Genomic DNA, 24,186 nt, shown 5'->3' on the forward strand with positions numbered 1-24,186 from the left:
CCATGAGGCTTTCATTTATTGTCTGTGGTACAGTTTTTTTTTTTATTTGGCCAAAGTAAAATTATTAGCATTTGTGCAAATCTCACTTTGGATGCTATTTTTTTTAGGTGAAAAGAAAAATGTAAAATTAAATAAATAAAACTTTGGGACTAAGGGGTTAACTGAATATGCACTCAGGTCTCTTAAGCGGGTAAAATGCACAGCATCTTACTGAATGGAAATGTTTACCAAATTACAGAGCATAAATCCTTACATGGAAATGTTCGCTTCACAAGTCCCAAATGGAAAAATGCTTGTGTGTTTGTGTGTGTGTGCGAGAGAGTATGTTTGTTTGCTGCCTAGCAACAAGTGATGCATGTGCAAATTAGGAAAGTTCCTGCTTTATTTGCTCATGCAAATCATTGTAAAGTATCTGTTATGAAGCCAAAAGTGTTACCCAATAAAACAAAAGGGCTGCTGAAAACTGCTTTCCTGGTTTAGATCAGTTAAGTGTACAGAGGTTAAAGCTTGTCACCTGGTTACATGCTATGTAATCACTGTACATGGACGTGATTGTCTTGTAAACCTTCACAGTATTCCTGATTATATTCAGATTTATATTCTGCTTTCTATTATAGTTGACCTACCTGCTAAAATCAAGCTCATGTTGGTTCACCACAAATTCAATTCAATTTAATCTGGTCTGTTTTGATATGAGTAGATGCAGTGCAAGCTCCAATGATGCCTCTTGGACACCCATCGAACTCTGTTTTTTATTGGTTGCCATGGCTGGAATCTGATTGGACCAACACCTGCCAGCAGCTGTAAAACCACAGCTACCACAGGGTCTGTGTCTTATTATATGGGCTTTTAAAGGGAAGAAGCCAGAAAAAGTCTTTAGTGCATGACCTTTGAAGGGTCCATGTAAGATTTGCAACACTTCTGCCTGACTTCATCTTAACTTTATGTATATATATTTTTAATTTTATTTGCTTTTGGTTTTCAAGCACAAAGTTAAAACACATATAGTATATACTGCTACTTATGCACAGATGCTCATTTTCTATGGTTTTGACATCTGAAAGTTGTATATATCCTCGCTGTTTGCAGTTTTGTATTTACTTCTATTTAATACAGACCATTATATGGAATCTAGCCTCTTTGCTGCAAGTGCTCCACCCGGTGGCCACAGACGTTTAAATTTCAACTATACATCATGTCGAGAAATGTTTTAGCACATGACAGAATTTTTTATTGATGAAAAAGTAGAAAATCTCTTTTTAAAAAAAGTTCTTATGCATTTCTACACGTATGTTTCTATTTTTGTGCCTTTTAAGTAGAACGAAAAGAACTGCTTTTATAGGCTTGCTCTGTCTTAATCGTTCTTTCAGTATTTTTTGGCCATAGTTTACATCTTATATATGTATAAAAATATGTATTTTTGAATTATTGTAAGATCATAACAGAGCTATTATACTTTTGTATTTTCTTAAATCAGTTTTATTTTTGTTTCTGTTTTCTTGTTTTTAAAATTCAGATTCAGTCAGTTTCCTGATCGGGTTTGCTCATTTTAGTTTAGTTTTTATTGTTTAAAATGTTTTGTTTAAAAATTTTAATACTATATAGAGGACATATGCTGAAGTCAAGATTCAGGAAAATCTGCATAGGTATTAAAATAAAAAAGCACCACTTTTTGAAGCCAGTACTTTAAGTCTTGCAGACATAAGTATCAGGTCATCAAAGCCTCATCAGGCAAGCTGTAATAACAAACTTTACCAAACTGACAAAGAGGAAAACTAATGATATTTATTTTCTCTAAATACATTTTTAACGTTTTAGTAAAGTTTCATTTTACAAAAATCATCTCAGTTAATTTTTATTATTTTTAAGGGCCACTTTTTATTCTTATTTCAGTTAACAAGTTTTAGTTTATGTTTGTTTAATTTTAGTATAATAACCTTGAACTTGTGGGGATAGGTTAATTGATTAATCTAAATTGTCACTAGGAGTGAATGTGAGTGTGAATGGTTGTCTGTCCCTATGTGTTAGCCCTGCGACAGACTGGCGACCTGTCCAGGGTGTACCCTGCCTCTCGCCCTATGACAGCTGGGATAGGCTCCAGCACCCCCCGCGACCCTGAAAAAGGATAAGCGGTAGCGAATGGATGGATGGATGGAACCTTGAACTGAACGTTTGACCTTTTGACTGTATGCAGTGACATTTATATTTATCTTTAATGTGTGCCTTTATTCAAACTGTGAGGATTTTTACTATTATTATGAATAATAATATTAAGAAGAAGAAGAAGAAGAAGAAGAAGAAGAAGAAGAAGAAGAAGAAGAAGAAGAGCGATTTTAAAAAAGAAGAAACTTGGTATAACGAGGCTACCGTACACGCTTTCAGTTCCGTCATGTGACGGAGGTAAAAAATGTCAACATCACTCTGCGCTTGATTGCCACAATAACAAATGAGCACCATAACGTGGCGTTTCTTTGTGCGCCAAAATTAATATGCTCTACTATAACTAACACCTTGATGTTAGCAATCCGGCTGTCGGCTGTCATTGCGCAGGTATGTCGTTTTGCTTACTTATCGGGATACTTTAGCCGAGCTAACTGCTAGCAATAGCAGAGTTTTGGATGCCTATGTCAGTTAGCGTGTCTCTAAAGCTTTGAACGCTAACTACATTAACGCGGAAAAAGTGCTTATTAGCCCGAGGCTGTGGTATAGTTGTCTGTAGTCGTCTTTTGTTTTTATCAAATCCGCTGAAACAACAGCACGAAACGTACTGAACGCGTGCAAGACAAGCTTTTCTGTTTTTAATTTCCGTGAGTTGTGTACTCAGGACTATTTCTTGAATTCTTACAGGATGGCTGCACTTCAGACGGGCCACTCTCCTCTCGTACATAGCTTGGCCACGCTTCTCCGAAATAACGGTATGTGCCAGTGTGACACTGTTCCCTTTACGTACAAGATCCGTCCAAAAACAGCAGCATGACACAGGATCATGAGGCGGTTAACTCATGTTGACAGCTTCAGGACCATCCAGGTTCGCTCTGTGAGGAAACATAATAATCTAAGAGCCTTCAACCCTTCCCCCCACCCCAAAAGCTGATTGCGCTTTAAGCTATTTCAACAGACGATGATAACTGAGCCAGCCTAATCCCCTATTCATTAATAATGTAGGGGTTTTACAGTCTGTTTACAGATAATGTTTTCCTTTTAATTTGTCTGAGGAGTTATTTGAAAGGGGGTGTTATATTATTGAGAGAAATCAACCATCCATCTATTGTCTTCCACTTATCTGATGCTGGGTCACATTCACAGCAGCCATACTTTCGAGTCCCTCCTGGGGGATCCAGAGGCGTTCCCAGATTTAACCATGCACGATAAAGAAATGCTGTTGTTTTAAATGAAAGAAATCTGTCAATAAGCATTGTGTGCTTAAATTGTAAGAAATAAATGTGTAAAGTTTCAGAACAAGATTTAGTTGCTCATCGCTGAGACTGTCCTGTAATTATAAAACTAAGTTTTCGTTAATTTATAGAAAATAGGAAATCATTTTCTGTGCTTTTCATTTTCTGTGATTTTCAGTAAAAATGGCATCAAGGTAATTTTTACTATGGGCCCGCTGTAAAAAGAAGTTCCTGGAGCAGATAGTGCTAAATTTAAACAATCTTTTCTGTCATTTAAATGTTTATCTATTACTTAATTTCTGAATGTCCATGTGGGAGGTTTTTATCACTAGAACAAAAACTTATAAACTTATTAAAAAAATTGATAAAAAGTCCAAAATTTATGCCCTCCTTCACATTTTTCGAAACTGTCCAGTGGAGCCTCTGTTGTAATGATTCTGTGCCCGGGCCTTAAGTCATTACCTCACCTCTAAGGCACAGTCCAGGTAAAGGGTGTATTCACTGCCTTACTCTTTTGGTTGTTACCCAGAAGTCATGACCACAGGTGAAGGTTGTGGACGTAGATGGATCAGTAAATCGAAACTGTCTTTACCACAACGGCCTGGTTCAACAGCCGGGTTTCTGCTGACGCCGCGCTAAACCGTCCGTCGAGCTTCCCAACACTTGTGAATGAGATCCCATGATATTTGAACTCGCTCGCCTTGAGGCTGCCTCTCTTTCCCAACCCAAATAGAGCATTGCACTGTTTTCCCAGCAGTGAACCGCTTCGTCAGACTCAGAGTCGCTGGCTTTCATGCTCTGCTGCAAACCGCTCCAGTGCATGCTGATGGTCATGCACTGATGAAGCCAACAGAACCACATCATCACCAAACAGCAGGGATGCTATTCTGAGGTTCCTCCTGTCCACAGAACTCTCCAATATGAACTAAATACATGAATGAGAGTGGTGTTAATAGTTCACTGATAATGATTCATTTTCAGAAATGCAAATTATTTAGCCGACATCAGACCACTAACAACAGTATAATAGTTTGATTATGATTTTTTGTGTGTCTAACACACTCTCAGCCATTTGCCAAGTTTGTGATCACTAAAGCCTTTTTTCCACTGGCACCTACTCTGCACAGTTTCTGCATTTTTCAGTTACAAGTACCATCTCAATGTGGGTGGGGTCGTTACAGCAAGGCTGCCCAAACATCTCAAGACCTCAGTAGTATGCGCCACAAACACAACACAGCAAGTGAAGGTTTTGGTGGGAGGCGTGTGTAAACACTTCCCTTGTTACCAGGTTTAAAAAATGGCAGGTTTGAGTCTTGGGAAGGAGTCGCACTCGTGTCTCTTTCAGTGTAGTCGCTGCCTGGCCGATTAGCGGCATGCCGTCCGTTGATGTCACATTTTTGGCTCAGATTGGCTCGCTTAGAACCGGGGCCAAAGTGATACTAAAAAGTATGTGGTACCAGCTACTACCACCTAATGGAAAACCTTAAAAACTGAGTCGCGCTGAGTAGAAGTTGGTGAAAAAGAGGAATAGCTACCTAAATTACTGAGCTCCACTGACATCCAACAACAATAATATTCAGGTGGATGCTTCCAAATCTGTAGCACTGCATTGGAGCTACTCATTCATTCTGTAGCTGACTAACTTGCAGAGGTGGGAATCACCATACATCCCACGATACGATATTATCACAATATTTAACACACGGTACGATATTATTGCAATTTTTAAAAATATTTTGCGATATTCAGATTCTGTACATAAAGGTAAACTTTATCAATATTCATTTTATCTAATATCAAAGTCTCACACTCAGTCTTTCTCACATTTCAGGCAGTTTTATTGTTGACAAACTGAACGGTTTGTATTACAGTCTAGTCCAACTGAACTGAATGCAACCATCTGGTACAATTATAGCTATTTATAAAAACTATGCAGCCCATTCAGCAACTGAAGAATTTGACAATAAATTAAAACAAAATAGAATTTTACATTAAATAAAAAAGTTTTAAACTTAATTAAAATAAAACATGTCTTAAATTAAAATAAGTAAACTGTCATGTTTATTGCTGCCAAAAAAAAAAAGTTAAACACATTTGGACAGTGTCAGGATTCTTGCTCAGAAAAAGGATCAACATGCTCTGAAGTCAGAGTTCCAGTCCACAAAAACTTTTTTTGTAACTAAATATCGATTTCTGCTGTCCCTGTATCGATACATTATTAGCAAACAAAATATCACGATACTACACAGTATCGATTTTTTCCCCCACCCCTACTAACTTGTCACTTGTGAGTCAAATCTGGCTGATTACTTTAAGCATGAAAGCTCGCTTTCACCCTTCAGGTGACATGGTGCTGGACGGCAGCAGCACGCTGACCCTGCCTGCTGCCACCTTGCAGCAGCTCACAAGGCTGTTTGAGCAGTACTTGCTATCCCGGAGCCAGCAACACGGGTTCCTCGCACTGCCCTCCCACCCAGCTGACACCGCTTCGCTGCTGCAGCTGCAGTTCCTGTTTGACATCCTGCAGAAGACAGTTTCCCTCAAGGTTGGTTTTAACCCAGAACTTGGTTCTTTCACATTGAGTCCCAAAAAGTTGGCCCTGCCAACTAATTTCTGACTCGCTGTGTGTTTGCAGCTCATCAACCCGCTGGGTGTGAGGCTCAAGTCTGTGTTAAAAATTTTCCCTTTCAAGTCTCTGAAGTGTTTGGAGGTAATGTGTGAATCCTTCCTACTTTCACTTCTTGTTGTTTAAGGTCACAGGTCTTTTACATTATAACTCGTCTCTGCTTGTTCTTCCTCACCAGCTGAAGAGAATCCCCCCTCACTGTCTTGAGGGCCTCAGAGGAATTTACTCCCAGCTGGAGGTTTTTACCTGCTCAAAAAGCCTCAGTTCCTTGGAGGTACTCCCAGCCGGTAGCATGAGCAGGTTTCTGGGAATGTGAGAGGACCAAAAAGCTCAGTGATTTATATGATGTGCATTTTTAGGAGCTGCTCTCTCTGTGTGGAGGTGATCTGAGCTCAGCACTACCGTGGCTTGAACTTCACACCCTGAACTTCAGCTACAACTCCATAGTTTGCCTTGACCAGTCACTGGTGAGACAAGCAAATACACAGATGTGTCATTACTGATTCATAAGCATAAGGTTTCTATCCAACCTCAACTTCTTCAAATCTTACAGAGTTTACTGAATGTCCTGAAATCTTTGGATCTAAGCCATAACAAGATTCAGGAGTGTGCTGAATTCCTAAAGGTTGGATTGCTATCAGCATTTGGTTACATAGAATCTAAGCTTTATTTGTTTATTCTGCAATTTACAGTAATCTTGTTTTACTTTATTTTTGCTTTCGCCCAGGCTCTGACTGAGCTGGAACACTTGAACCTGGGCTACAACTGCCTGCAGAGGGCGCCAACGCTCGGTATGAGTGCTAGGGCCAAGCTGGTCACACTTATCCTCAGGAACAACGAACTGGAAACCATCAACGGTAGGAACAACTGTTATCAGTCGCAGGCTTCCCGTACTCTTCTTAAAGCCCAATTTACCTTCTCAGCAAAGAGACCAAATAGTGATGAAGCTGGTAGACGAGGAAGCAGCGTGAAGATACACAAACTTTATTGCCACTGTTTTGTAAGATAGTTTTCTTCATCACGCAGAGACATTTTTAATAAGGGAAAAGAACATGAGAATTTAATTACACAACTTAATGTTTCGTGATTTTTTTTTTCCTTTAAAACCAGTGCTCTTGAACTTGTGCATGAGTTTGAATTCACTTGCATCATTGGCATCTCTCATCAAAACAGGCGTGGAACAGTTGTCTTCTCTCCAGCATTTAGACCTGGCCTACAACATCCTGCTGGAGCATTCCCAGCTGGCTCCTCTCTCCCTGCTGCACTGCCTCAACACAGTAAAGATGCACACATGCACACATTTATCCTTAGATGATCAAATTTACATGACACTTTGTTACTGCTCCCAGTGAGGTCAAGCGATTAGGGCTCATTGTTTTTAAATCTGCTTGTTAGCAGGTTTCTTCAACCATTTTGGATGGATTTGCATGAAAACGTTACAAAAGTGGGGCTGGGCTAAACTGTTGGAATTGATCAGGATCCAGTATTTGTTTTTTTGTTTTTGTTTTTGAAAGAGTCTGTAACATTGCGATACAGAGGAAGCATTTTACCTCACATCTCTAGAAAATACTAATGAGGTTGACTTTGAGGTCCCCCAGCTGCCTGAGCTTATAGCGGCATAACTAAACAATGGTTTAGAGGTGCAATAGCCATTTTCTGAGTTTATGTTATAGAAAAATAAAGTTGTACTCATCAATATACACAGATTAGTGTGTAATTACATCTTCCAACAAACTGATGTGTTCTTATAAACTTAGATTTAACCCATTAAAAATGCACAGGTGCCGGCACTGGTTTGTGCCACAAACATCTTGAATACAGTGGACGTCGCTGTTCTGCCTAATCATATTTTATCTACGTGGTTAGAGACTGGCCACATACATCCCAAAGAAGGAGAGAACTCGTAGCCATTCCCATGCTGTTCAGGCAAATTTGAATTTGTATATGCACCTTCAGACTCTAGATATGAAGGTTCATACTTTGTGTTTTATCATCTAAGAAGGGGTCCCCTCCACTGACAAACTGAAAACAGGAAGGAAGGAGGCAACACCACCAGTATCTTAATAGAATATCATCCTCTTCTTCCTCACCTCAAGCCCCTGCAGAACTGAAGTCAGGGCCCTAACACAAAAAAACCTGCTTATTTATTCCAGATATTGTCACAGTTACTTAATGGCAACAGATTAGATGCAAAATCCCCCCATTTCTGTACAGCTGATGAAAGCTGGATGAACAATGACAGCTGGTTATAAGCTAATGTTATGCCAGCTAATGTTAGGCTTTATCCCTGTGACAAACAGTTTGATTACATTCCCACATTGTATAGCAGTTTATTCACTAAGCATCAGAGTCCAGCAGTGTTGCATCCTAATCAACAAAAGTTTCACTAACAGCAGCTAACAAAGGCTAACCGAAGCTAACAGCAGCAAAAACACTGACAGAAACGTTCAGGATATCTTGAACAACTCACTTCAGTATCGCGCTAATCAAATAGAAGTAAACTTCATTGACTCATCGACTTGTATCAGACTCTTTTCACAAAGATTTATAGCCTCTCCCACAGTAAATAGGCATGTACATATATTGACAGCTGAGGTAAAGTGTGGACTGACAGTCTTTACGATTTGATATCACTGTGTTGGTCCTACATCATCATCATAACAATAGTGGTCCAGCATTAACGTCGCAGCTGACCAGTGGCATCTGAGCACTTAGCTAACATTAGCCAGGAAGTTAGCTAATGCTAATAAAAGAGTTGAATTCAGTTAACTTCAATCAGCAGTCTACTGACATCTAGTGGTGAGGTTTTACACAAAAAACTTTAAAGTCATGTAATCTAGCCTAAGATTTTCTGCCTCCTTGTCTCAAACTGGGAGGTTTTTTTTCCATAGGAGAGTAGCTAAGAATGCAAACTCTACTGTCTTTTTTCAGTTGAATCTGGAAGGAAACCCACTGTACTTCCAGAAGACCCACCGCACCTCCACAGTCAGACACCTCTCGCCAAAAGCTGCCAACACCAGAGTGAGTGATAAGAATTGTAACTGAATGTATTATGCATATATATACTTTTAAAGTTTACCTTACATTTCCAAAGAAGGATGAAAATGTGATGTGAAAGTATTGTTTTTAAGTTCTAGTAGCCTCTGGGTCATCTGTTCTCCAATTTGTCACAAAGTGCAGCTTTGCTATTCACACAAAGGTTTGAGCTGCAGTGTGTTTCTGTGCGAGTGGCTGCAGAAGCTTCCCAGAATTGCCTTTCTTGTTTTCACCCAAAATTTCAGGCATTCCCTTTTTTCTTTCTTTATAGCTCAAACTTGATGGCACCCTACTGTCCTCATCTGAAATATCAGTGAGTCTCACTCTTAACATCACTTCATCATCTCACAGTTTAAAAGCTTGATACTAAAGCAGATTCTCTTCAGAGTGACTCAAAAATTCATGCGGTGTAAATTGTTGCCACTTGCTACATTTATTTACTTTGTATTAGGGCTGCTCAATTAATCGAATTTTTTTTTTTAATCAAGGTCTTTGTATTGAACAAAGAATTGCTTCCAACAACAATTATGGCAATATTAACAAACAGTCCTGCCCCCCACCCATCCAGAACAGTGTAACTAAATCCCAGCCAGAGAGGAAAGAAGAGATAAAATAAAATAAAATTACAGATACAAAGTAAATAATAAAATAAATGAACAACAGCAAGGGAAAAAAAACAAAACAACAACAAAAAAAACAAAACAACAGAAAACTCACACGCACATTGAGCAATAGTATCCAGACTTAATCTTTCAAAGTAAGTAAGAAAAGGTTGCCATGTGTCATAAAACCTCTGAACCGAACCTTTTACAGTGTAGCGGATCTTTTCCAGCTGAGTATAGTACGTGACATCCTTAACCCATTGCCCATATACAGGTGGAAGTGGCTCTTTCCATTTCAATAATATCATTCTACGGGCCAAAAGAGTGCAGAAGGCCAGAAGATCAGAGTGTGATTTGGAAAGACTAGCATCACAAGGCGCCACCCCAAAAATAGCTATAAACGGGCAGGGTGCAATTGGAACACCAAATATGTTGGACATGGTTTCAAATATGCTTTTCCAAAAGCCACCCAGTTTTGGACATCCCCAGAACATGTGAAATAGGGAAGCAGGCTCTCGTTTGCACCGGTCACATGTGGGGTCAAACCCATCCTTGATTTTGCTCAGTCTAGTTTTAGACCAATGGAGACGGTGAACAACTTTGAACTGAATCACCACATGTTTAAGGCAAATAGATGACGAAGAAATTCTATTGATTATCTTATGCCAAGTCTCATCTGCAATCCGTTGGCCAAGATCACTTCCCCATCGTTCCCTAAGTGATTGCAATGTGGACAGCCTAAAATTACTTAACAGCTCATAAACATCACTTATAACCCGCTTAGCATTTGGTTTAAAATCAAAAATATCATCCAAAAGGGATGGAGGTGGACAGGACGGAAAGCAGTCAGTATTAGAAGCAACAAAATTCCTGAGTTGTAGATACCTGAAAAAGTGTGACTGAGGGATCTTGAACTTGTTCACCAGCTGTTCAAATGAGGAAAAGATATTGTCCGTGAAAAGAGCAGTCATTGACGTTATTCCAAGCTTTGTCCATATGTTAAATGCCTTGTCCGTTAAGGATGGGGAGAACATGCAATGTCTATGCGGTGGTGCATTAAGAGAGAGTTCAGTCTGTTTAAAGTGCCGTCTGAGCTGATACCAATTAATCGAATTGTAATCACGATTATGATCTGGGCTTTCAACGATCATTAAAAATGACTGAGCCGATTATTAGCCCCTCCCTCGTGCTTTACTCTCGCGCTGCTCCGTGTGGCAAATCGAGCGCACCTCTCTGCATTTTGAACACACGTCACAACAAATAAGAGCAGCGGTCCCCAACCTTTTTTGCGCCACGGACCGGTTTATGCCCGACAATATTTTCATGGACCGGCCTTTAAGGTGTCGCGGATAAATACAACAAAATAAAACTAGTACCGGTACAGAAAAAAAGAAAATTTATTCATAACACACGTGAAAAGACCCAGGAAAACAGAGTAAACAATAAAAACGATAACAAAATAACGCTGAAAGCCGATAAAAACCCTGAAAACTATACATTTCACACCTGAGCCTCAACTTTCGCGGCCCGATACCGGTCCGAGGCCCGGGGGTTGGGGACCGCTGATTAAGAGGACCCGAGGGAAGCTCGGAAAGCTAAGCAGAAGTTATGTGGAGAGGAGAGTGACTGCTGTTGGTTGAAAACAGAGGTAAAAAAAAACTTCAGTGGTGTGGAAACATTATGGGTTGGCGGAGTCAGACGTGGATCAAGTAGACATAGTGTGTAAACTTTGCTATGGTGTCGTAGCTGCACCACAGAGCAACACCGCAAAGTTCACTAAACATAGATGTTTACATTTTTCATTTATTTCTTATATTGCAAACATTTGCACTGTTATCAGTATTTGCACACTATTTTATATTATTTTTTGACAATCTTTAAAGTCATCATTCAATACATTATTATTGTTAAATAAATATCGTCAAATAATCGAGATCTCAATTTCAGTGAAAATAATCGTGATTATCATTTTTGCCATAATCGAGCAGCCCTACTTTGTAGCAAGGTATAATCTACATTTATTTGCACTGTATTTGGAAAAGAAAATGTGGAATTAATACTTAAAATCATTTGTGGTAGTAAAGTTGGAGTACTCTTCTCTGCAGGTTCTGCCAAAACCAGGGCCGCTGATGGTCCAGGTGCAGACTTTGCCTTCAGGTTACACCATGCCTGCAGAACGCAGTTACCAGGAAGCATCTAGTGGGATGGGGGAGCTGAGTGACAGCCTGTCCCTCGGCGAAGCGGTTGTCTCAAACCTTCGCAGAAGGAAAAATAGGGTGGGAGTGATGCTCTTTTGGGTGTTGATATGCTTTTTTTTAGTGCTTTTCTCTGATATTTAATGAAAAATTGTCAATTTTTGTTTCAGAGTAAGGTGAAAGTGCGGAGGGCCAGTATATCCGAACCCAGTGATACTGATTATGAGTCCAGACCCTTGTCCTCCACACAGGGTTTGTTGTCAAAACATGTTTGCCGTCTAAAGTTTCAACATAAAGGCAAAAATAATGATTTACCTTGTACTGTAGTAATGGAGTATGCTCTTGTTAAATATTGCTAAAGTATCAAATAACCTTATCATATGCTCAACTAAGAAAAGTCATGCAAAGTCCAAGACTAAAAGTATAGAGGTGGATACGAGCATGAATGTTTTTTTGTTTTTTGCTGTTCTTTTTCCTCTTCTAGGCATCGTCCTTCAGCACCAGCAGGAGATTGAACGCATGTCCAGCTTCAGGGAACAACTCGGAGAAGACTGGCTAAGATATGAACACCATCTAGATGGAGCTTCACCCTTAACGCTCACCACCACTGTTAACCAGCAAACCTCCTGCTCTCAAACCCTCTCCAACGGCCTCACCACCACCATCGCTACTACCACTACATCTATCCCACAGCAGCAGCCATTGCCGCCGTCTTCCCACAAGGTCCCGGAAGTCCTCCCACCACCTATTCTTTCCTCTGAACCCAGAAATGAGGCCTCTGACGTGGATGCAGACCTGGAAATGGAGTCCACCTTGCAAGGTGGTCAGACCCCTCAGCTGACAGAGTCCACCTTGGATAACAGCATGGTAGATGGACTGGTGATGAGCCAGGGAGTAGTGAGTTCACCTCAGCCAAGTCCAGAGAGCCACAGGTCTGCTAGAGCAGCGAGTGGCGAGACCAATCATGAAGAAGAAGAGGATTTAGGAGGTAGGGAGGTTGAAAATTGAGAAACATTTTAAACAGTATCTAACTCAATATGTGCTCGACTTAACATAATGCAGTTATTCTGAAGGATAATCAGCACAAATCTCCTCCAGTTATGATCTGCTTTCTCTGACTACTACTTTTCTTTTCTCTTAGTGGACCTTTGTCACCCTCTGCTTGTTGGTGTCTTATCTGACAAAGAGGAGGGGCTTGGTGAAGGTCAGGGGCAGAGGAAGGGAAGAAGGGAGGTGTTCTTGTGCATCAAAAAGGGCTTAGTGCTTGAGATGGACATGCAGTGTGGCCAGGAGAGATGCCGTCTGGAGCTGGATAGCCTGGCTAAGGTGGAAACAACTGAGGCTGCGTGGACCCGAGGGGTATGAAAGGAGATTCTTCATCTCTAACATCTTTACGTCTATAAAGGAAAATATAATGTTTTTATCAACTTGATAAATGACTTTGACTATCTTTCAGGATTTAGAAAATCAGTTTCCAGCTGTAGAACTTTACTTTGACTACATCAGCAAGGACAAACGGAGGAGACGCTACGTCCTGTTAGATGATGACCCTCAGCAAGCACTGCAGGTTAGCTGAAAAACTCTCACACATTTAAATTCATGCACACAAACTTCTGTTGCCAGGAGTGGTTGTTTGTGCTGTCAATTTTCCCACACATCAATGCGGATGACGTGCAAGGTGCGTACAATGAACACTGTTCTTTAAGAACACCCACCCACTGACTTCTTGGACATGCTGTAGTTGTCTGGGCATGTTCACAGGCTGTCCTCTGCTCAGTCCATGTTACCTTTGTGTACCTGACGACAATCAACAGCAGTACAATCTAAAACCTGTGTCAGATGAAATGTTAAAAGCAGAAAGCTGTTCAGTTAATATGTAATGTATGTTTAAATACACACATAACTGAATTAAGTGTAAAACCAAACGAGCACCTTGAGGTTCTACTTAAGGAAAGAACTAAGAATGACTGCTAGTTTCAGAAATTTGTCAAATGTAGTAGTTTATGGAAACCCATTCTAATATTTTATCGAGTTCTCCTATCCTGTTAAGACAGGGGTGTCAAACTCAAATACACAGTGGGCCAAAACTCAAAACTGGAACAAAGTTGCGGGCTAACGTTAATAATTATTCAAATATATTTATTCCTCCAGATATAAGAATGAATCTTTTCTTATGGACTCAAACACGTTTTGCTGAAAAACTGAATATGGAACAAGCAAAGCTTAATACTAAACAATATATATATTAGCTGTATAATACCAGTAGGCCAGCTCTGATAGTAATTTGGTGTGGCTTCGCGGGTCAAATGTAATTAGGCTGCAGGCCAGAGTTTGACGCCTATGTGTTAAGACATTTTATATAAATACTTCAGTTTTTAGCTTGCAGTCGCCTGTCAGAGAGAAAAGCAAAGAGAATGCTTGTATATCTCATGGGCTGCAGGCAGAAATGTATTATTACCACCTTTCTCTCCTCCAGAATTATTTCTTATTATTTATTTTGCCGATCAGGTTCTGACTGACATATTGTCTAATAATAAGGTGCAGCCTGTTGTGGAGCACCGCACAAACTTAAGATGTAGCTCTCCATGGCAGTCCCAGTTTCTCATGCGACCTCGTGGGAAAATTGCCTGCCCATGTTTGATGTCAGGTTTCAGTTAACGGACTCAGGCGCAGACCGGGACTCCTTACAGGATTTACAGATTTTATTTACACAACGACACCAGGTGATGCTATTTACAAAGTGCTGGAGGGAGGGGAGGGGGGTCCAGGGTTCCGGGGTATGTGAGGGATAAGACGGGAATCTGACTCCCTCCAAAGGCTCTCTCTCTTCACTCCCCACACTGGGGAAACACCATCCACTCACTCGTCCACGGGATGACAGGCAGGCTGGGAAAGGTCCGGGATAGATCTGTACACAGAGATTATAGTTAGAGGCGAACAGACGGAACGAACTCACAGATCCTTATTTTCAATCTACTGAGCGACTGACGCTGATAACTCAACGATCCAGCGACGAGTGACACAGTGCTGCTGTCTTAAATCGGCCTTGTGATTATCAGCTGGGACCATGACATTTGATATGAGAATCCCCTATTGTAACAGTATATCTGTGACATAAAATAACACAAAGCATTATAGATACCCTTTAATTTTCTATATAATTTTTTTGTGTAGTTACAGGAAAAAGTTAATATTGTCTGGAATGTGTGGAGAATGCTTGTATATCTCTGAACTGCTGTAAAAAATGTATTATTACCACCTTTGACTCCTGCAGAACTGTTTAGTGAGCAGAAATGTCTTGGTTTTCCTGCTTGTTAACAAACTTTTTTTTTTTTTTTTTGCTGACCAGGCTCTGACTGACATACTGTCTAATGTGGTGGAGGAAAACCAACGCCGGGTTTCTGAGCTCTGTCACAGCTGCATTCGCCTGCAGTGCCTTCGCTGCAGGTCAGAATTCATTCTTCAGGGAGGGGACGATGAAGAGGAAGCCGGTGAACGAACAACGAAGAGGAGAGGAGCTGTGATGCTATCAGAAGGTGTGCAGGAAAAGGACGGGGAGGAGCTGATAGAGGCACAGTGGGCCAGCAAAGGTGAGAGTGAGTTCCTGCAGCGTTCATCATCAACAGTTGATAAACAGACACAGGAAGAGGCACTCAGTAAAGTGAGTGTTATATGTATATAACACTCAAGGCAGATAAAATCAATATTATTCTTTCTTTAAGTATTTTTGCATGTTTTCTCTTTAAATCGACATCCATAAAGTTAAAATGTGCAGAGGAAAAAATGTACAAACAGCAAGAAGAGTTTAAGAAAAACCTTTTGATCTGTTTGCACTAGCCAGATGTTTGGAGCTGTTTTGAAATGGGGAAAAATGCACTTAAGGCACAAATCTTTTGTTAAAAAAAATACAACAAAAAAAAAATAGAAAACTGCCAAAGCAAGGTGATATCTGGCTTTAGTTTATAGCTGAATCTGTCATCGTCACATGTGAGAGCAGCCCACACACACATGTGCACAGACATGCACACTACAACACTCATTCTGATTCATCCATGAAACTGAGTCATCCCTGATGAATCATGGTCACTCTCACGAACTAAACTATCCTTAAATAGCCAAGTACTAGATGTTTCTAGATGAGGAGATTTTATTTATAAAGCACCTTTTGTATACAAAGAGAGATTAAATGTCTTGCACAGAGAAATAAATCGTTCCAAAAAAAGCACAGACGGGTCTATAAAGAGGTAAAACAATCTTGTGCTCATTTCCAGCTCCATATGTTTTTTCTTAGACTCTCCTAGAGTAGCTTTGCATGATTAACAAAATAACCCTTAGTTCTCTTTGAGCCCTAAGCTTTCTTTTTTTAGCCAGTGCTTTTCAAACTGTGGGTCAAGCAATAGTGGTGGGATACATAGCTACAGCACGTCGTTGGTGGAAGACCAGGGTCAAAATACACAATAAATTGAATGATAAAAATAAACGGTGAAGAGTTTGCTGCTGCTGTCTTGCTAACCTCAGGTTATTAAAGTTCAGCTGGGCTGGTTCTTTATTATTAATGAAAATGGGTGGTGAGTAAATTATAGGTTTACTTATTTTCACAGGCAAACAGGCACAAAGCACTGTGAACAAAAAGATGCCATTTTGGTCATAATAGCCAATAAAAAGATATAATAAAGGGCAGTTTAAACTAAAATGAGCAGTTTAAACATAAATAAATGATAATAATTCAATAATCCGGTGGTGGGTGTGAAGCTTTACTTTTTGGACTCTGATCTAGGGGATGGCCAAAATGTCTCAGAATCACTGCTTTAAGCCAACTTTCATATAAATTTCTATACCCTGCAAACAGAAGGTCTGTGAGTCGGGAGGAAACTAAGCCAAAAATGTCCACCATTTTTATCTTGTTTATCAAGATAAAAATGGTGAATAATGCAGTAAGATAATGAATAATGCTATAATAGTAAGAGGCAGATTTTTTTTAATGATTAATATATGTGGGTCTGCAGGTTTTGTGCTACCATAAAAACCAAAGCATAAATGACACAAGGTCACACATTGCGAGTACCAAATTCATTTGATTTCAGAGTACTTGCCAACTATCAGTTTCCCATGATTTCACAAGACAAAATGTTAGTTTTAGACAGCCTCTCTCGAAGCGTCAAACACGTTATCTCGTGGATTCCATAGCCAAGAGTTCCCACTTCAGCAGGATGCAGATAATAGTCATCATTCCAGCAGCCTCCTACCCGCAATCCAACCAAACCTGACATTAAGACCTGCACGGGCTTGTACAGACTGTGTTCAACAAATGTTTGGAGAGTTTTTTTGGAACCATACACCTTTTGTTAGTGTGCTTAGTCTGTGGTTCTGCTGACATTTTGGGCAACAAAAGATTTTTTCACATTGCACGTGTCTGAACGTAGACAGTTGTTTGCCTGTGGGTTACAGAATACACTCCTTGTAGATAAAATATAATCTCCTTTGACCTGAAACATATCCATGCATGTTTTCTGTCACTCTCCTCTGTTGTTTTCAGATTTTTTTTTAAACATCCTGTTATTCTTGAGTACAAAACCTAAGTTCAAACAGGTTTATTATACAACCCTTGTCTTTTTGTATCTTGACATGAAAAATATGTAACAACATATCTTGATTAAAAAACAATACATCTTGATTTCCATACAGTTGTTACAGTAACTTTGTTAAACTGGACCTATTTCTATCTCTTGGATATTACAAGAGAAGCTCTGCATGAGTCACAGGTTAGAAAAGTCGTATCTTTTACCGCGTCTTGGTGTAGCTACTCCATTCATCTACTGAATGAAGAAAGGCCTTTTAGTTCCTTTCTCTTCAAGGCCACCCTCCCATTAAGCCTACTCTTTTTCTCAAATTTGCTGCCCCTCGCAAACAGAAGGTTTGAACAGCAGGTTGCCGGGGCTTCTTTAGCCTGTTTTGGAGAGCCTCACCAATAAGCTTATATAGAGGTACAGCCTGTTGTGGAGGGCCTCACCAGTAATCTTTAAAAGAAGTGCAGCCTATTGTGGAGGGGTACACCAAGAAATGTAAGAATAGGTGTGGCCTGTTTTGGAGGCTCACACCATTAATCTTATAAAGATGTGCCGCTATCTGCAACAGTCCCAGTTTCTCATGATCCAGATATACTGACCTCATTATTTGAATATTTTTTTAGCAACGTTTAATATGAGATTGCATCATTGTAATAGTGTTTTTATGACATAAAATAAGGAAAAACCTTACAGGTCCCCTTTACTGTATACTTTTTGTGTGTATTTACAGGAAAAAGTCAGATTTGTCCAGAATGTGGCAGTGACCATGTTGTCCAAGTGGCTGTTCAAACGTCTCCCTACAGCAGTACACCCATCCAGCGTTCATTCAGGACCGACAGTGACGATGACCATCGGGACATAACTGTGAGCATGCAAAGTGCTAATAAGGTATTTCCCATATGTTAAATTATTCACTGTCTTTTGCCATGTCTCCTGCGGTAATTGATTTTCAGAATTGTTAATGTTTTCTTTGTTCTACATCAGGATGATTACACAGATGCTAGTAGCAGCAGCAGTCCCATCCCAGAAGCTGTTACCGCAGCAGAAGAGTCCATGTTTGTCACTGCCCAAGGAAGCTCTTTCTTCATTGGAGATAGTCCAAGTCAGACCAGTCGCCTTTCCTGCAACTCCGTGTGCCAAAGTAGAGAGGACCTAGCAGGCAGCTACCACTACACCACTACTGGTGCTACACCACCTCAAGTGCAAGCACAGCCTGCAGAAAGGTCCACCCCTAATGGTGAGTCTGCCCTTTGAAGACAATGCAAGTAATGAGGGTCCAGGTTCATACATTAAATCTGCGTCTATGTCGTTTGAGCTGTTCAGCCAGTAGATTTCAACCCAGGACAGGACTTACTGTGACAGAAAGACAATACTAACCTGACATTTAACTACATACACAAAATGGAAATACACTAAGGTCTTAAAATAGGAATTTTAACAAAACATTTAGAACAAATAAAATAAATTCAATACAACAATAATATACATTCAGACTACTAATGAAAGTTGCATGTAAGTAGTAGGTTTTCACTTGAGTAGGGTTCAGCAGATTGCATCAACACTAATTTTTTTTAACCATATGGATTTAAATTTAGGAACCAGTTCATGTGTTTTTCTCTTCAGATCAAACTGTCTTAGCCTCCCTTCCTCCTCCTCACTTTCAAACATCATATAAACACAAAAATAACTAAAGCATAAAATTAAATGTTCAGGCCTTTGTTTTCTCTTTGTTTTTTGTTTTCTTTGGCTCATGGCACAATATTTGGATACATGTTACACTGTGACATTTGTATATGCTCACATGTTATTGTTTATTACAGTACCCTAACTACTGGTTTCGGTGTGTACTGTACTTCACAATGGCCATTTGAATTGTGTGGTCTGTAATGGGATGATTAAAGGGAATCATTTATTACACCCACATACAGGTAAAAAAAAAAAAAAAAAAAGACAGATTGAGTGACAGAATCACTTTAGGACCACACATGTGGCACACTAATTAAAGTGGCCTTGTGGATTTTGCTGTGTGGGGAAGGTAAGAGGAGCTGAGAATTAGATATAATCAGATACTACAACGAGACGTTCCCTATAGCCTGACATTCACAGTCATCTAGACCTCCAAAGCAAAGCTGATTGGATAAATTATCTGTCAACAGGGTATCCTGGAAGATTAAATAAGCAATTGGTGTTGTTGTTGTTTTTATGATTAGTTCATTGGGTGCATAGATAAAACTGTAGTCATAAAATGTGTATATATAATGAATTCACGTATGTTTTTTTTAAAGATATTCATGGACTTTAAGATGTATTCTTTATTTCTTTATTGTATCACAAACTCATGTGATTTAGGATTTTATAAATGTCTGTTATTTATGTCAGGGGGGCTTTTAGACAGTCTCTGTTTGTGGATGAACAACTTCATTAACTTTGTACTTACTAATATTTAAATGTTTGCTATCACCTGGCCATGGACTACGACCAGGTGGTGGTTTATTGAGAGTCACACCCAAATGTGGAAAGGCTGAGGGTGGCCACAGGCTAAAAGGCTTCTCCGTTTCCTCTTACAATCTTTCCTCTTATAAGATTTGTAAATGTGAATGCCGAAGTTCTTATTAATACTTTGGATTTAAGTGGTTTAGCACCCATTAGACTGTTTAATCATTTTGAATTGAGCATGCTGTTGTTTCTTTTGTCTAGCTGTTAGCTTGTTACCTTTATTACGATAAAGGGCGATTGTGGCTCTAGAGTTCGTCTTGTAATCGGTAGGTTGCCGGTTCGAGCCCCGGCTCCGACAGTCTCGGTCGTTGTGTCCTTGGGCAAGATACTTCACCCGTTACCTACTGGTGGTAGTCAGAGGGCCTGGTGGCGCCAGTGTCCGGCAGCCTCGCCTCTGTCAGTGCGCCCCAGCTGTGGCTACAATGTAGCTTGCCATCACCAGTGTGTGAATGTGTGTGTGAGTGGGTGGATGACTGAATGTAGTGTAAAGTGCTTTGGGGTCCATAGGGAAAGCGCTATACAAATACAGGACGTTTACCGTTTACTTTTTGGAGCAACTCTGCAGTGACAAAAGGCAGGAAGACAGAATAACTGTTGTACCCTCGACTGAACTGTTTCCTTATTCTCTTTTTTCTTTTCGTTTTTCTTTTGTTGTGGCAGCGGGCACAATGCACAGCAGATGTTACACTGTGGCTTTTGTATACACTGCTATGAAAAAGTATTTGTCCCCTTCCTTATTTAGCAATTTTTTGGATATTTGTCATGTTTCCGATCATTAAACAAGTTTTAATTCTTGACAAAGATTACCCAAGTAAATAAAAAACCTTAAACTTAGAATTTATTTGATCTGAAACATATAAGCGTCACATGCAAAAAACTAAGAAATCAAAAAGGGGGCAAAGGCTTTTTCACAGCACTGTATCTTAGGCTTGTAGAGCATTTTATAGTCACTATTCCAACACTCTGTTGTCGTAAAAGAGAAATGAAGAGCTTAGTAATAAAAGCATCACTTCACCTCAAATGTCAACTCTTCTTATCAGTTAACTGCAGGCACAGTGCACATCTTTGGATGGATGAGCGAGCGCTTGTCATAAAGAGTAGTGGTTGAACTCTTTCGAGTCATGCTTTAAACCTTTCGGCTGTTAGCCGGTAGTATAGTTTTAAAAACAATACAGCTAAACATGCACCTTTTAACCGCACCCAAGTGAAATTCTGACATGCATACCCAACATACACATACATGCATTTTTACATCTAAAATAACTTTGTTGGCAGCACTGTTTATTGAAGAACAAGCCAAACAGCAGTAAAATATAAGTGGAGTTTTATTGCTTCAAACTCAAATTCTGCACTTCGCGTGGTCATTGTAAAACACATCAGCAGTGGCATGTGGTTTAAACTGTTTACATCGGCTTTACTGCCTTTGCTAAAGACAGATGTAAGTCCTAATTGAAAGTGAGCGCAGACTGAGAAATATTTATGAATATTGTGTGGCACAGAAATCCTCTGAGCTGCTCTGTATCTCTGTGACAGCATCTGACTCCCCCCCCCCCCACACACACACACACACATCTGGCTGCCATTTTTAGATGAACCACATGGTAAATGTGCAACAAGACAGATTGGAGTCATTGCTGGAAGTGATGGGAGAGGAATGAAAGCCTCAGAGAGGGAAGGCCGAGTCGTAATGATAGCTTTCTGTATCTTTTTTCCTCTGTGTTTTTTCCAATTGTGAGATTGCAGTTGCAGAGCCATGTAATCTGTCCTTCTGAAATGGCAGTTTTGTTCTGGAGAACTCATCCCAAAACACTGACACACATTGAATATGGGGTTTGTTTGGGTTTTTTTTTTTAGCGACACAGTGCATCCATTGTTCCAGAGCACCTCTTCAACCGGTCTCTAAAGACTCGTCAACCTGTGCGTATGCTTGTGTGTGCATGCACCTCTCCCCATTTAAAAGCAGTTATCTGAAAGTTCAAAGGCTGTTTTAATCAGATCTCTGTTTGCACTCTTCTCAAATCAAAGGCCTCAGCTTTGGTCTCTGCAGATCCGTGCCCTGTTGTTTTTGATCAGCTACAACCATCCATCACAGTTCTAATAACTTCTGTTGCTGTTCTTTGGTGGATTTATTGCTCTTAAATGCCTTTCTGCATGAGGGCTGTTGGCCAGCGCTGCAGTCTGCTACAGTAAACTCTGAATATGGTTTCATAAAAACCAAGAAATACTGAATGCATGGCTTCCCAGTGTTTCCAGGAAGCTACGCTATAACGATATTAATGTAGAATCATCTGAAAGCATAAATACAAAGCTGATTTTATTTACTTTGTAACTTATCATGACTTAGTTGTTTTTTGTCATATATATTTTTTAGATGATTTGGATCTTCTGTCTGAGGATTACGAGGTGGTGGACCATCGGCTCAAGCTTTTCCTGGATGTAGAAGTCTTTGAGGAAGAAGAAGAACTTCATTCTTTCCTTAAGGTTTGTGAGCCTCACACAGAGGGGACAAAGCTTAGAGCTTAAAAACCAAAGAAAAAAATGTATTATTGTATGGTTTCATAATTCACAGTAAAGAGAAGATTGAGAAAATATGTTTTCAGGGTCTTTAAATCTTTACTGGCATTAGTGTAATTCAGGAAACACTATTGTTTCCAGACTCTGTGTTAAAGCACAAGTTTGCCGGCAATGGCAGCCTATGACTGATCGCTCAATTTTGGCAGTGCAGCGTTTTTATATGTCGGTGTTATTGTTTCTTTTGTGACTGTGGTTTTAAAGGGAAAAAAACCCAAAAAACTTTAGATTATCTCCCCAGTGGGGTGAAAAAAATTCCAACTTAATAGCTGGTGACAACTTTAAGACCTATTACCCTTCATCTGCGGTTTCATCTCAGTCAGCCAAGACGAACTCTGACAGTAAATCTCCCAGGATCCCATTGAAGCCCCACTCCTCCTCTTCTTCTTCTTCTTCTTCTTCTTCTTCTTCTTCTTCTTCTTCTTCTTCTTCTTCTTCTTCTTCTTCTTCTTCTTCTTCTTCTTCTTCTTCTTCTTCTTCTTCTTCTTCTTCTTCTTCTTCTTCTTCTTCTTCTTCTTCTTCTTCCTCTTCTTTGGCTCCTTTGTGTAGCTTGTGCACTGCTGTCGTCATTAAATGTTGTTTGAGACTTCTTCGAATCACCAGGCTGTTGCTTGTCTCTATGAGACACTTGTACAAAGAGCAAAAAGGACCAAGCAGCTGGAAACAGGAAGTCACACACCATTCATCTTGGTTATGTTTATTTACCCAGTGACAGGGGCTGCTCCATTTTTCACTTGTTCTCTTACTTCTTGCGTTATATTGGAGGAAATGATACAAGAAAACTTACAGAGCTTGGTTTCATCTGATAATGTGGTTGTTTAATAGTTTATTGTTGACTTTATGGTGCTCATTACAATGTTGTAAAAGAGTTTATCAGCACAGGAGAGCCTCTCTGTTCTTCTGCTAAGACGGTCAGTGTTTTCCAGCTTTTTGTCATTTACCCCCTTCTGTTTGCTTGTTTTTCTCTGGACTTTCAGATGTCAGCTGTCAAATTTGGAGAACCTGGGGAGATTCACTCGCTGCTGGTTGTCTCAAATCAACGTATTTATTTCCTGGAAATGACATCAGATTTGCAGTAAGTAGAGCAATTTTGTTCACACAAAGCTGATTAAGCCAGTCTTTCCCAAGTAAATCTCTGTGTTTCCCAGCATAATGGAGTTTTGTAGCATCCTTTACCCACATGTGTTTCACTTCAGCCAGTAGTGATTAGTTTGGTAGCGGTGAAGAGGGGACGAACTGTAGTGACAGAATTGGGGACAAGAGTTTCTAAAGCTCCAGATAAATCACAAAGTTTTTGTTCAAACAAAAAACAACACTACAGAGAAAGCAAACATGAATGACCGTCAGTGCCGTCTTGGAACCCATCAACTACTCTGCTTCTGATGCAAAAAGCATCTTAAAAAGCTAACAAAACATTAAATCATCATCAGATGATTGGCAATCATTTCAAGATTGTATTTCAGTAACTGTAGTCTTACCTTTCCTTCTGCAACCGAAGCTTGCTCCAGTATGATTGGTCAGTAGAGTCAGATCATAGACAAATTTTAATATAATATAAATATAACTTGAGTAAATACAAAATGCACTTTGTAAATGATGATTTCATTTAAGGGAAAAAAGCTATTTAGACCTGGGGGGGAATCAAGAGTTTGCAATAACTGGCACGTCACTGTGGGGGAATTTTGGCCCTCTCTTCTT

General features: G+C 39.9%; 1 protein-coding gene across 3 annotated transcripts in view; it reads left to right on the plus strand.

Annotated features, from left to right (window-relative positions):
* The first annotated feature begins 2,330 nt into the window (after positions 1 to 2,330).
* LOC102292671 (serine/threonine kinase 11 interacting protein) overlaps positions 2,331 to 24,186 on the plus strand; it is a 38,773-nt gene continuing 16,917 nt past the window's right edge. For 2 of the 3 annotated variants that reach the window (XM_005949762.2, XM_005949763.2), the window contains exons 1-22: positions 2,331 to 2,550; positions 2,848 to 2,915; positions 5,738 to 5,940; positions 6,031 to 6,105; positions 6,200 to 6,295; positions 6,381 to 6,488; positions 6,575 to 6,646; positions 6,749 to 6,878; positions 7,195 to 7,298; positions 8,953 to 9,042; positions 9,329 to 9,370; positions 11,765 to 11,935; positions 12,025 to 12,106; positions 12,339 to 12,842; positions 12,996 to 13,213; positions 13,311 to 13,421; positions 15,204 to 15,444; positions 18,152 to 18,309; positions 18,406 to 18,658; positions 21,772 to 21,834; positions 22,289 to 22,398; positions 23,466 to 23,563. In XM_005949762.2, the coding sequence (XP_005949824.1) occupies positions 2,849 to 2,915; positions 5,738 to 5,940; positions 6,031 to 6,105; positions 6,200 to 6,295; positions 6,381 to 6,488; positions 6,575 to 6,646; positions 6,749 to 6,878; positions 7,195 to 7,298; positions 8,953 to 9,042; positions 9,329 to 9,370; positions 11,765 to 11,935; positions 12,025 to 12,106; positions 12,339 to 12,842; positions 12,996 to 13,213; positions 13,311 to 13,421; positions 15,204 to 15,444; positions 18,152 to 18,309; positions 18,406 to 18,658; positions 21,772 to 21,834; positions 22,289 to 22,398; positions 23,466 to 23,563 (2,996 nt within the window). In that variant the 5' untranslated portion in view covers positions 2,331 to 2,550; position 2,848. The remainder of the gene's footprint in view (positions 2,551 to 2,847; positions 2,916 to 5,737; positions 5,941 to 6,030; positions 6,106 to 6,199; positions 6,296 to 6,380; positions 6,489 to 6,574; positions 6,647 to 6,748; positions 6,879 to 7,194; positions 7,299 to 8,952; positions 9,043 to 9,328; positions 9,371 to 11,764; positions 11,936 to 12,024; positions 12,107 to 12,338; positions 12,843 to 12,995; positions 13,214 to 13,310; positions 13,422 to 15,203; positions 15,445 to 18,151; positions 18,310 to 18,405; positions 18,659 to 21,771; positions 21,835 to 22,288; positions 22,399 to 23,465; positions 23,564 to 24,186) is intronic. The other variant, XM_005949764.2, reaches the window with a different exon arrangement.

This window comes from Haplochromis burtoni, unplaced genomic scaffold (genome assembly GCF_018398535.1).
Source record: "Haplochromis burtoni strain Fernald_Lab_line unplaced genomic scaffold, NCSU_Asbu1 Contig_676, whole genome shotgun sequence".
Classification (NCBI taxonomy): domain Eukaryota; kingdom Metazoa; phylum Chordata; class Actinopteri; order Cichliformes; family Cichlidae; genus Haplochromis; species Haplochromis burtoni.